General features: G+C 46.6%; 1 protein-coding gene across 4 annotated transcripts in view; it reads left to right on the top strand.

Annotated features, from left to right (window-relative positions):
- SIK3 (SIK family kinase 3) overlaps positions 1–13,404 on the top strand; it is a 72,342-nt gene that overhangs the window by 39,018 nt on the left and 19,920 nt on the right. For all 4 annotated transcript variants that reach the window (XM_085209054.1, XM_085209051.1, XM_085209053.1 and 1 more), the window contains exons 4-9: positions 4,197–4,358; positions 10,286–10,410; positions 10,719–10,842; positions 12,253–12,371; positions 12,705–12,815; positions 12,971–13,114. In XM_085209054.1, the coding sequence (XP_085065180.1) occupies positions 4,197–4,358; positions 10,286–10,410; positions 10,719–10,842; positions 12,253–12,371; positions 12,705–12,815; positions 12,971–13,114 (785 nt within the window). The remainder of the gene's footprint in view (positions 1–4,196; positions 4,359–10,285; positions 10,411–10,718; positions 10,843–12,252; positions 12,372–12,704; positions 12,816–12,970; positions 13,115–13,404) is intronic.

Genomic DNA, 13,404 nt, shown 5'->3' with positions numbered 1-13,404 from the left:
TGCATTTCCAGGTCCTGCATGAGGCCCAGCACCCTGAAGCATTAGAGCAGAGAGAGGAAAACCAAAGTCTCAGGTTTCTGTAATCAGAGTTTCCTGAGTAGCCATTACGATTTTGCTCTAAGAGAGGAAGCAATTTACTGGGAGGAAGCAGCAGCCCATTTTGGAAATGATGCCTTGCAGTCTTTAGCATCTCTAGCACTGAAGAATCACATCCTCATGTTGCCCAGGGAGCATCTCCCTGCAGCGTGGGCTGCCAAGGTCAGTGGGTAGGTGGGTCTGGTGAGGCACTGAGCAGCCTGAAGAGCCCTCGAGCTCAGCTCTCACTGCATGGCCAACAAACCAGAACAGCATCAGCTCACATCCTCACAGATTATGGCAGCGTGTGCTCCGGTGTCAAGGGTACGTGGGAGAAAAATGCCTGTTTTCATTGGATTATCTACCACCTCCTGGGCATGGGATGTGTCCCCTGAATTGAACACGTGTGTTCTTTGTCCTTCGTCTCATTCTTCTCTCTTAATGTCTGTGAGATGGCCTTGATTTTCTGTGCATTGAACGCTCAACGTAAAGTGAGTGCCTCGTATAGTCTGAGTTAGATCATTACAGCACTGTGAGCTTCAGGTTCATTTGAAGCTAATCTAAGTTGTTTCCCTGTGATGCTTTATAAGACCACTGAAGGCTTAAACTGGGCCTTACAGCTGCAGATATTCCACAGGCAGTAACACAGGGTGGAACTTTCAGCTGAACAAGTGGCAGTTTTGTCCCAGTGGCTGCTGTGTGAGCACAGCACTCAGTGCTGGATGCTTGCCTCTCTTGTCCCTTGTCATTCTGAGCTCTGCAGGCTCTCCCCAGCTAGCACCTGAGAGCTTTACAGCTCCTTTATCTGAATTTCCAGTAAAAGGGCTGTGGCAGGGCTGATAACTCCTCTAGCAGCCACACCGTGCCGTAAGTGTCCTTGATTCATCTGTTACTGGAAGCATTCTGATAATTCACTATGTTTGCACCTCACTGTGTGGGGACTGAGGAGAAGACTTGCTCCTGCTTTCACCATGGATTTAAGCAGCAACATCTAAAACTGTCATTTCTGTCACTGTGTGTGATTTGTGTGCTGCTGGATTGACGGTTTGACATTATGAACAAATGAACGTCACCATTTAAACATAGGATGCTCTTTGTCCTGGTCTCTCATGTGTCTTTTTTTTTTTTTTTTCCGAGGTCAAATAGAACAGTCTGTCTGATTTTTGCTGCTTAGCATGAACGCTGTAAGTCATCCCTGGTCTCCACTGCCCAGCACAGGGCTGAGGTTGGTGGGAGTGGGCACTGCCCTGGGGAGCAGCGGGTGCTGGGGATGCACTGCCTACAGGTGAGCCCTGGCCTTGCTGCTCAGCCAGGCTGCTGCTGAGACCATAAGGTCTCCAAGTCACAAGCTTTGTTTTCTCTACCATAGGCTTTCACTTTTTTTTTTTTTTTTTGTTTTGTTTTGTTTCCTAATGCAGAGACTAGCATTGGGTACTTCATAGAAAAACTGCTTTGTTTTTTAAAGCTGTGAAATCAAATCACGTGTTGCTTCCTCTATGGAAAACACTCAGAGGATCAACTCCGTGCACCTTTCCAGCTCCAGGAGGACTCGGTGACAGAAGCATTTGGTGCATAGGAGCCAGCAGCTCCTGGCTGTGGTGTGCCTGAGGTCAGCACTCGGCTGAGCCCACGGCCACCGCTGCACCCTCTTTGCAGGAGGGGTTTGTGCAGACTAAGCTTGCAATGGTTAATTTTGGCATACAGTTGCCCTTGGTGGTATGCAGAGTATTCTGTAGCTTCATTGTTCCTCTCCTTCCTCTGGAGCTTGTGCAGAAATGTCAGCGTGCTTTGAATGCTGCGCCTACGTGCGAAGCTCAGGGACAGACCCATGCTGCGGGTTTCTTCTTTAAATGTGGAATTTCATGTCTAACCTAAAAGGACTTTTTTGCAGCCTAAGCAGCACTGATAATGGGGAAGCAGTTTTCAGACCAAGTGGAGACCAGAGACCAGAGAGCTGGCAGGGAGCGTGTAGCACCTGATGGCAGCAGGGCTGAGCCCGGGGCAGCGCCCAGAACCAGGATCTGCCCAGACCCTCCGAGCTCACTGTGCAGGAACCCATTGGCTCTGCTGGTTCCGTGCTGAAATAGGAACAGTTTCCCTCTCCTGGATGTGAAGTGCAACTCCAGCTGTGTACTTCTATACATCATGATTGTTTTCAGTTTGTCTGAGCCTGTGCTGGGCAAAAATACTCATCAGAGAGCCTTGTAGAAGCGCTCCTGCTGCAGTGGCTGGGTTTGATTTCTTGCCTGTAGGAGAACGTCTTTGAATGATTTCAGAAATGTTGAGAGATTGGAACTTTGCACTTGGTTTTAAGAGCGTTTACTGCATCAGCAGGCTGTGTTCCCAGACTCGAGAGGATTACAAATGTGAATGACCTTGACTTGTTTAGGGCTGAGCTATCTATTAATCAGCAGTAATGCCAGAGTTGGAGCAGTCCCTGTCTTAACTGTGCTTGTCACTGTCATTGCTCTTCTGGGCACACAGAGTGTGACCGTGCAGAGGACTTGGTGGAATACAGTGGGACTGTATGAGAGCAAATGATGCTATCTAGCAGGGTGTTAAGGGGCCACACTGGCATTGATGGTGGACTCCTTTCCTCAACCCTGATTCACATTTGCTCGTGGAATAAGTTTATCCAATGAGTAAAATGAATCTGACAGGTTTTGGAAAGCCAGCTTCACTCTGTTGCACAACAGCAGTACAAGCACAGAGAAGTAGGCTGCTCTTCAGTCAGAAGCAGGCAGAACTGCTTTCATGTGTCTCAGTAATTAGTATTTACTGCAAGTCAATTATGTCACAGGTATTTTAATTAATGGGTGGCTGGGAAGAATACAACCACCTGATGAGAAACCTTCAGAAGTGATTTATTTGTATGATTTTCAAGAACAAATATCCCTGTGGAGCCCTCCAGTTTGAGCAGAGTTTATGGGGTGAAATGAAATCCCTTGAGCCTGGTCTTGGCTGAGAGGTGTTGGGGTCAGCCTAAGCAGAGGGGCCTCTTGAAATGGGTGAGGAGAGAGGCTGGGCATTCGTTCCTTATGTCCTGCCCTCACTTTGCTCTTGGAGCATCATTACAGTGGGCTGCTGGCCGTGGCCTGGTTTTGGGACATTGTGTGAATCTTCCTGCTTGCCTTTTTTTTGCTGCTTTTGAGAGAGACAGGGCACAAGTGGTGCAAGAAGTATCTGTGTCCCCAGCGATCCCTTTTTGAGCCGCCTGCCCATCCAGGTTCCTTCCTGCATGCCACGTGGCGTTTGGGCACAGACAGAACCAAGGGAAGGCCCTTTGTGGAGCTGCCTTCAACTCCTTATTTGCCAATTCCTTTTCCTGGCAGAGCTGTGTTCCTGTTCTGTGATGCTCAGGAGCATGCTTTTGTCTCTCCTTTCTCTGCCACGTTTTACTGCCCATCTCCGCCCTGTTTGCCCTGACTTACAGGGCAGAACGATTAGTGGCTTCTGTAAGCCTGGTGCTTTCCAGCTGTAAGCGGATTGATTTAAGGCTTGTTGCTGTTGGACACCTGTCTTTGTGATCTCTTAGGTCAACTGGAGCCTTCTTCTGTCCATGTTTGCAATAATAGCTTCCAAAGGAAGCCTGTCTGGCCACAGACACTGCCTTCGGGTGGTAGATTTTTCAGTGACATTCTTGAGAGTATTTACATTTTCTTAGTAGAGGTAAGCTCCATTTTCATAATAAAGTGTGTTCAATATTCCAAATATATTTTTACACCAGATATCCAGAGATTGAGAATTTCTGTGCGTATTTTGAAGCGTGGGGGACAATTTTCTTCATTGCATCCCAGAAGGTGCTCCTGAAACAACTTTGGTCCTGGGCTGTAGCACTTGCAGTGGGTGCTTGTGCGTATCAGCATTGAGGCTGGGCCTTGGCCAAGGCTACCTTGTGGAGTGCTGCGTCTCCCAGCAGCAGGATCCTGGGCAGATGTTCAAAGTGCTGGAGTGGGGCAGGCCTGAACTGCGGAGAAAGCAAAGGAAAAGAGTGAAAAAGTTGTATTTTTATTTTGGTGTAGAAGCAGATTTTAAGACCTTAGGCTTCTCACAAAGCAAACCTGTGGTTTCCCAGCTCCCTGTGTCAGTAAGTGCTCTGTTCTCTGCTTTGTCCATCACAGATCACTTGGTGGCCCACGGGCGCATGGCGGAGAAGGAAGCTCGGAGGAAGTTCAAGCAAATCGTGGCTGCTGTCAACTTCTGTCACTGCCGTAACATAGTTCACAGAGATCTCAAAGCAGAAAATCTTCTTCTGGATGCTAACCTTAACATCAAAATAGCAGGTGAGCTAAGACTACGGTGTGGGAGGAAAGCAGCTGCTTTCAGAAGTTAATAAATGTAGGCATTGGCTGCTTCCAGGTATTCAGAAAGAAGGAAATGCAGTGCAGCTAAAGGAAGCTTTGGATTTCTCTGTGGCCTGCTGCCCAGAGCTGGAACTGGCAGGTTATAGCCAGCAGATTTATATCTCCCTTCAAGAACTGCAAAATGATTTTTTTTTTAAAGCAGGTTTGGCTTCGTAGGCAAATATGCACCTGTAGATACTGCAGTGTTTCAATACACCAGGTAATGGCCAAGACAAATAAAGAAACTGACCTTGTTTTGAGAGCTGTTGCCAGGTTAGGATTTCTTCAAAGCAGGTCAAGCCAGGTGAGAGAGAAAGAATGGAAAAGTAAGTATAACAAAATTAGTGGTACAGAAGCCTAAGGGGAAAAAGCAATCTTGGAATAATTTCACTGTCTTGCCAGGGTAGGAAAATAGCCCTGGTGACTTGGGTATTTTGTTCATTTCAGGAGGAGAAGCTGAAGCTGAAAACCAGGCCCCTTCAGTCTGCCCCCAGTGTTTTGCTGGTGTTTGGAGGTTTCTTTTTTAGATTGTCTTCGATTTAGGCTAGGTATTAGGAAGAAATTCTTTACTATGAGGGCGGTGAGGCAGTGCACAGGTTGCCCAGCAAGGTTGTGAATCCCCCCTCCTCGGAGGCACTGAAAGCCAGGCTGGATGGGGCTGTGAGCAGCCTGGTCTGGAGGGAGGTGTCCCTGCCTATAGCAGGGGGCTGGAACTGGATGATCTTAAAGGCCCCTTCCATCCCAAAACATTCTGTGATTCTTTTGCTAACAGCTGTTCTTTCAGAGAGCTACATCTCGGGCAGCTTGTGGGCTGGCCTAGCACGCCTGCTGGTCTGCTCCTCTCTCCATGAGAATGCGCCCTGGCTGCTAAGCTCTGTGATGTACTAACTAGACCTGACTTCATTTAGCTTTGTGGGATTATGTAGTAACTGCTTGAAACAAGAGGATTTAGTAGTGCCCTGGTCATCTCATTTCATGGGTTTTCGCTCTGGAAGAGCCAATACTTGTGTTTAATTCTACTAGAGACTAACACACAGCAGTGTTTTTGGAAAGCACTTTGTTACCCCCGCCCTGTCTTAATAGGTTTCCTCTGAGAGCTTGTCACATGAATTAAAAAAACAAAAGTGCCTAAGACTGTAACTTACTACAAAAGTTTTGGGTATGGCAGAAAGTCTGCTCAGGGACTGTGTGTAAGCAGCGCAGTATCTGCTGCGTGCAAACAGATGCACTCATGATCTGAGGCCATCGTGTGTCCAAGGGGTAAAATCTCATCTGTGTGTATGGGAGGAAGGGTTCCCTGCAAACCAGAGAGGTAAAAAACAACTTGAAAACTAAGCCTGGAAGAAACTGGAGTGCAGCTGCATTTTGTAAAGGAACGGCCACGTGAGCACACGAGTTCAGTGAGTGCCTGAAAATCATGGAGGCTTTTTATCTGGGGAAGGTGGAAACTATTTTCTTTCCAAATCTCTGCTCCCAGAATGGTCTCCAGAAGGTATTTCCCACCCTGGTAGTGGCAGTGTTTTTCTTGGCAAGAAGATGGAGCAGATTTGAATAGTAGCTTGGAAAAGCTGATTTATGGTATAGGATTTTCCGAGTATTAAGTTTTGTCCCTATAACTCATCAATTGCAGCTTGACACCAGAGCTTCCATTGTTTCAAGAGCAAAAAAAAGAAAAAAAGAAGCGATAGCAACTGATTGCTTTCACTGTCGACCTTCCAGAATAAATACTGCAGACATGTACAGAACCTTGTTTTGCAGGGTGGAGGATCAGCGAAGCTTTTACTGCCAAGCCTGTTAATGCTGTCAAACCCTGGCCTCTTCAATAACACACTTAATATATCTGTAGCTTCAAAAAGCTGAACCAGTGTGCCTGACGGGTGCTCTGTTTGGCAAACTGCTCGCATTTTTCAGACCCTTCAGGTTGCCATGCAGATTACCTAGCACAACACTATTGGTCTTTCTTACCTGCGCTTGCAGCTTTGCATGACTTTTACTCAGTGTTAGTTAAGGAACTGACACTTGTAATAAAGAAGCAGGCTCATGCTGCTGTTTCTACTTGGTGGTAACTAGAAGCATGTTTTTTTTTTGGTTGGTTTTTTTTTTGATTGATTGTAACTGTACAGCTTTTCCATAAACAGTACAATACGAACGCTGTGACCCCAGTTCTCGTTTTCCCATGGATGCCTTTGCTCCTGCGTACCTTCTGAGTCTGAGTCAGTAGCTGCTGGCACTGTGCTCCCTTGTGCTCCCAGTCAGAGAGTTCAGCCAGGAGTTGAGATTATTGCTAAATACCCAGGCCTCCCTAGGATATGATTTCAGACAGGAATCTGATCTATGCATTGCTTTGCATTCGTTTGCAAGAGCCTGCTCGCTGCTTCGCCTTCAGAGGATAAAAGTCCTCGCGCACAGATCAACAGCAGCTCCCTGGGCTCTGCTCTGGGGTGATGGGAGGGACTGGACCCTCTGTATTGTAGTACAGAGATGGCTTTTAGGTATTTTCCCTGCATTGCATCATCAGGAGGTTTGAGTTTGTCCCCCAAAAACACCCTTTTCCCTTTGCTCTGTTTGTGGAAAGGGACCTGGCTGCTCCCCAGCTCCCCAGTGTTTGGATTTGCTGTGTCTCTAGACTGGGGTGAGTTGTCATTGTAAGAGCATTTATTTCAATCTGTCTGTTTCCTTTGGGGTTTGGGAGATTTTGTTTTTTGCTCTTTTTTATTGCCTTTTTTTTTTTTTTTTTTTTTTTTTGCTGCTGCTGCTGCTTTGATGTTTCCAAATCCTCCCTCCTACCTTGGTGGGTAGGGGAGCTTTAGGTCTGCCATTTCCACCTCACTTGGCTGCAATTCATTGAACACTGGTGGCTCCCAAAGGAGCACTTCCAGCCCCAAGCTCCACATGGAGTAGACATGGCCACAGCTCCCAGAACCTTTCCTTTCTGCCATCCCAGAGCAGATGCTTCCAGGAGCTGCTGCTTCCATGGCTGCTGCTTCAGCACCTTCCAGCATCCCTGCCTCGGACTGCTTCCCAAAGGAGGCATTCTGCAGAACTGCTCCTTGACTATCTCCTCCTCACTTTCAATGGAAAAAAAAGTGAATCTGGGGCTAATTTCAACCCAGCACAAAAGAGGAGTGAGGTCCACTCATTGCAGAAAAGGACGAATAAAAGTAAACCAGAACAATTTGTTCAAAATATCACTGAGTTGGGAAGAACCAAAACCTCACTGTGTTCTTGCACGAGTTTACAGATAAACTTGACTGTAAATGCTTTGCCACCAGGAGATGGAAATTAATCAGTGCTGCAGATTTTATTGCTTGTTCTGGCGATCATAGCTCAGACACTTGTTAAAAATCCCACTGTAAAAGTAAATCAAAAGCTTACTGAGGTGGAAAAAACAATTGTGCAGCTGTCTGCTACGTCCCTCAAATTCATCCTGCCTAAAGTCGTCTTTTCTTGTGCTTTGGAAATTAAGATTATCCCATTTCCTCCAGTCAAAACCTCCTGGTTTTGATACTGCAGTGGCTTTGCAGTCACTGTGCTCTGATCTGAGCAGAGGTCTGCACCACGTTGCCTGTCCTCCAGCTGGTTCAGAAGGAACACACCGCTCTATGGGGGTCTCTGCAAGCACAAGTAGCCTCTTTGTGAGAGTTTTGCCCCCTGTGAGGATGGGAGGACAAACTGGCTGTAACCTGGTGGCTTGGAGTTGGCAGTCGTGTGAACTGTGCCCTGCTGCAGCCAGCTGTACCCAGCTGTGCTTAGGTGCTGTGCTTGTTTCTGCTGAAGTTCTCTGAAGGAGAAGAAAATAGTCACCTGGAATTAGGTCATGGAAAATCATGCAAGGAAATGGAGGCTGCAGGCAGGAGCACGAAGCAGCCGTTTATTGCCTACCAGCTGGGAGTGCTGAGCACCCTGCACGGAGGGTTTGCTGTGCTCTGTGAAGCTCTAGGTGCTGGTAGGAAGTTTTCCTTTGTCCAGAAGATGATACCTGAATTCTTTTCTGCAGGGTGACATCAAAGGTTGTAGAGCAAACTCACTGTTCTCTATGGTTTAGGAGGGCAAACCTTCATTGATGGCTGAAGAACGCATGATGAGTTCCTTATCTTCTGAAGCATGGGCAGAAGGCAGTAAGGAGAAATAAACAGACTAAATGGAGATGGATGTTTAAGATGAGTGTGAAATGAGGGGAAAAAGGGATGTTGTGTCCTGGTGACAGGTGAGCCATGTCAGTTCCATGTTATTCCAGCTATGCTGCAGTTAGGAACAGCAGTGAAATCAGAAGCAGCATGAAGCTGATCATGAAAGTTCTGTTACTTCCTGCACCCATACCATCTATTTTGGCTGTGGTGGGTTTTGGTTTGATTGGTCTGAATTTGCAGGGTATTTCCAGCTTGCCTTGTTTTGTTCCAGGATTTCTCCTGCCATGAGGATCTGCTGCTCAGGGAAACGCTGTGAAATGTGTCCTTGTTGCTGTGGGTCCCCATCCACATGCATTAGTGTCACTCACCCTCCTGCTGGCACACTTCTAGCAGAAAAAAAACAGGCAAAACAGTCTGCAATAGCTGTTATATAGCTCCTTCTGATAGAAATTGCTTTAGGGCCCTGTCTATGGGCAGGGAAACCCCTCTCTGACCATGGATTTGCTTTTATTCATCTGAGACCAAAAGAAAGAAAGGATTTCTTATTTTTATAAGGAAAAGCACACCTCTCTTGAGTGCAGACAGTTGTTTCTTTGCTCTTCCAGCACAAGTCTCAGCTGTGTGCCAGGAGTGGCAGGTTAATTAGCAGAAAATGCCCTTAGTGCCCACGTAAGGTTACAGCTGACTGCTTGTAAGATTGACCTTTCTTTTAATTTCTGTTTCAGGATTTATTATTTGCTGCGGGTGAATGACTTGAGTTGGTTCGTAGAACTGCCCACCAGAACTGAAGTTTCCAGTTCCATGTAGTGCTTTCTGGAAAATAACTTGATTTACTGTTCTTTTTCCCTTTGTCTGCACTCTGTCTTTATTGGCAACTGCCCTGGTCCTAATGGAGTTGTGAAACTTGTCATCAGAGGAGCTGAGGGTTGGAAATTGATGCTTAGATGTATGTGTGGTCTCTTGAATATAACCTGGAAGCCTCCTTCCAAAGCATTCACCTGGCTTGCAGCATCCTTGGCTGGTCTGATCACTAATTTCTCAGTCCAGTCTGGAAATCGTGTTTGAAAAGTGATGAGCAAACCTTTCACATCTTTGTGTTCTCATAAGCAAAAGCAATATAGTGGTAGTATGTGAAACAGGCCCAACTCAGGGTGTTTTGGAGCAGGTTGTGTAAATAGGGTCGATTTACCCTATGTGAAGTGGGTATGTCATAGAATTATAGAATGGCCAGGGTTGGAAGGGACCTCAAGGATCACGAAGCTCCAACCCCCCGCCACAGGCAGGGCCACCAACCTCCACATTTCATAGCAGCCCAGGGCCCCATCCAGCCTGGCCTTGAACACCTCCAGGGATGGACGGGGCATCACAGCCTCTCTGGGCAGCTGTTCCAGCACCTCACCACTCTCTCTGTCAAGAACTTCCCCCTGACATCCAACCTCAGTCTTCCCTCCCTCTACTTCAAACCATTTCCCCTCGTCCTGCTGTTATCCACCCTTTCAAAGAGTTGGCTCCCCTCCTGTTTGTAGGCTCCCTTTAGGTACTGAAAGGCTGCAGTCAGGTCACCCTGCAGCCTTCTCTTACCCAGGCTGAACAAGCCCAGCTCCCTCAGCCTGAATAACTTATATGAGCTGTATGTGACTTATATGTGACTTCACTAGGCAAATAACATCAATACCATTTGTTTACAACAGTTGTACTGGATCACGTTCCACTAAGCCGTTCTCTTTATTCTTTCAGACTTTGGGTTCAGTAACATCTTCACACCTGGCCAGCTGCTAAAAACGTGGTGTGGGAGTCCTCCCTATGCTGCCCCAGAGCTCTTCGAGGGGAAGGAATACGATGGGCCCAAGGTTGACATTTGGGTATGTGATGAACCTTTTCAACTTGGATTTCATTTTTGGCTTTGCTTCTTGAGTACTTAGAACAAGAAAAGGAAAAAAAGAAGGGTGCCCAAATACTTGGGCTCTTGGCTTGTGTAGCCGCACTTCAAGGCTCAGAAGGAAGTTTAAGTTAGGCCAGAAGTTTAAAGGAGAACCTAGGCTGTCTAAGACTGAGATGTCACAAGGTCCTTTCCAAGGATTTGCTCTTTCTTTGTTATTATCTTTTTATTTAAAGAATGCTTATTGCTGTGAACCACGGCTTGTTGCTGACTGCCCTTTGTGTGACGCAGAGTCTCGGCGTGGTGCTGTACGTGTTGGTCTGTGGTGCTCTGCCCTTTGATGGGAGCACGCTGCAGAATCTGCGGGCCAGGGTGCTCAGCGGGAAGTTTCGCATTCCATTCTTCATGTCCACAGGTAAGGCTGTGTGCCTGCAGTGCTTTGAGTCACATCTCTGCTTACAGATTCTTGGAAACACTTAGATTTTAATATACTGGTTGATTTATATGTCAGGTAAGTGGTATGCCAGGAAGCATATTGGATGGATAGCACATTGTAATGGAAGCAAAAGTGAATTTTGAATCTAGAATTTAGGAATTCAAATGTTCTTATTTAAAAATCTTGACTTCCATGTGTACGTAGCTGCAAGCTGTAGCAAAACATCAGCAAAGATACATTCTTAGTAACATATCTTAGTAAATTCTGGGAAGTGTGAAAGCTAAAAATGGAGTAGTGATGTAGGAATATAGAAGCTTTCACTATATCTGCTTGAGACAAGAAGCTTTTTACAGCATTATGGCACATTAATTTCCTGCAGTAGCCCCACCACAAGTGAATGTCCATGTCCTGTTTCTGCAAGTGTGTTTCTGAATGCTTGAGTAATAAATCTTTTCTTTCTGAAAAACGTGATTAATTGTCGGATAAAACCAACTTCACTTAAGAGCAGCTCATATTTATGGTACCTTTGAGTGGAAAATTTGACGGAGGACAAAAAAGGCACATTTCATTGTGGCAGCTGCCTGGGAGAGCTGTTCCTGCAGGAGCCCGAGCCATGGCAGCTGCGTTTTGCCCTTCAGCCCCACAAGTTGTTTGCATCCCTTGGATGGTGCAGGGCAAGGCAAGCAGGGACAGGGTGACAGCATGCCACCTAGGGGTGCTGGCAGACAGCACAAGCGTACTGTGGCCTGGCTGGCTTCCTCCCTAGCATGGGGAAATCCTGAATGAGGTAAGTGTAAAGGAAGCATGCTGACTTATGTCTGTATTGGCAGTAAAAATTTGATCCGAAAGTAGTTTCAGATCAGATTTGGAAAACTGTACAGCCAGTAAAAACAGGCTCTGAGTTAGGATGATCTCATCTATAGGGGCTGCAGTGGTACTGGGAGCTTGGCACTGAGAGCTGATGCTGCCGTTGCTCTTTGTAGCTTCAGAATGGAGAGATGCTCCTGCGCTGGGCTGGCAGCAGCTACTGAGGTGTCTTGAGAGAGGCTTTTATTCCTGTGCTGACTGATTTAGACCAGAATTTAGCTAGAAAGCTGTGGGTATTCATTGACAAATACAATCCCTTTGAGTATCACACTTTCATTCTATCTGGGAGAGGCTGTGTTCTCTTGTCCCCTTGGCTGCCTACGTATAGCATCAAATTCCTGCAGCTAAGTGGTACATGGGATGGGTGCAAGGTCCAGAAGGGGAAGCAGTACTTTTGCTGCATTTGACTTCCTACAGAGAAGTTGCTCCGAGGGAAAGGCTCGCTATTGATCTTGTAGCACAAGGCTGCCTGCTGAAGTCTTGTTCCTCACTGTGGTTACTCAGCAGTCTGTTCCCTTGCAGAATGTGAACATCTGATCCGCCACATGCTGGTCTTGGACCCAAGTAAGCGGCTCTCAATGGACCAGATCTGCAAACACAAGTGGATGAAGCTTGGGGAAGCTGATGCAGAGTTTGATAGGGTGAGAAGCTGAAGTGAGCCAGCGTGTGAGTGGGACTTGCTCAATGCATTCAGGACTGCCACGGTCTTTGTTTCAGCTGCTTGGGAACTTCTGTTCCAAGCTCTGGTGTACTGCCTTCCCATTTTATCTATTTCCCCCTTGTCTTGCTTTCCATATCATCCTTTGACTCTGATTACTTGATATTTTTTCCCCTTTGAACTGATGTACCATCAGCCTTCAAAGCTCATGCCAGCTTGCAGTCTGAGCCTTGTGAATTGGTTCTTCAGAGCGCTGTGACTCATCTCTGTGCCTTTGGGAATGTAAGCACTGAAGACTGTATCTTTGCTCTTACAGCTGATAGCAGAATGTCAGCACCTGAAGACAGAGAGGCAGATGGAGCCACTGAACGAGGATGTGTTGTTAGCAATGGCAGAAATGGGGCTGGACAAGGAACGCACAATTCAGGTAACGCTCTGCAGCTGACCACGGAGTGCTGCCTCCTGCAGTTGGATAACAGATACCTGTTTGTTGCTTATCGTGCCTGCTAATTGAGCACAGCATGGAGCTCATTTTGCTGCTTGATGGAAAGAATCGATCACTTCTTCCTTTTCTTCTTCTAGTCATTAAGAGCTGATGCTTACGATCACTACAGTGCAATCTACAGCCTGCTCTGTGACCGCCTGAAGAGGCACAAGAATCTGCGCATTGCCCCATCTCCAAGTATACCACGAACAGTGACCTTCCCCACCTCTGCTAACATCCAGGTAGATCCTGCTTGTATAATGCTCTTTCAGCCTGGGAAGGCCAGACAGTCTCTTACCTGTTAAGTTTAGACTTAATTGTGAGTGTTCTCATTGTGCCAAAAGCACAAAGATCTTCTGTGTCTGAGAACCTTGTGTGTATTTTGGGTTCTGTAATTGTGACTGTGGATTTACCAAATATTCTTCAGGCAAAATCTAGTCTTAGTTAACCTTGTGACAGAAAAAGCAACGTGAGGTTTACAGGATGGGAAATAAAGTTTACAGACCGTGACCACTGCATGATGCTCAACTTG

Source organism: Meleagris gallopavo, chromosome 26, assembly GCF_905368555.1.
Source record: "Meleagris gallopavo chromosome 26, MGAL_WU_HG_1.1, whole genome shotgun sequence".
In the NCBI taxonomy this organism is placed as follows: Eukaryota; Metazoa; Chordata; class Aves; order Galliformes; family Phasianidae; genus Meleagris; species Meleagris gallopavo.
Note: the sequence above shows the minus strand (reverse complement) of the source record. Positions and strands in the feature narration are given on the sequence as shown.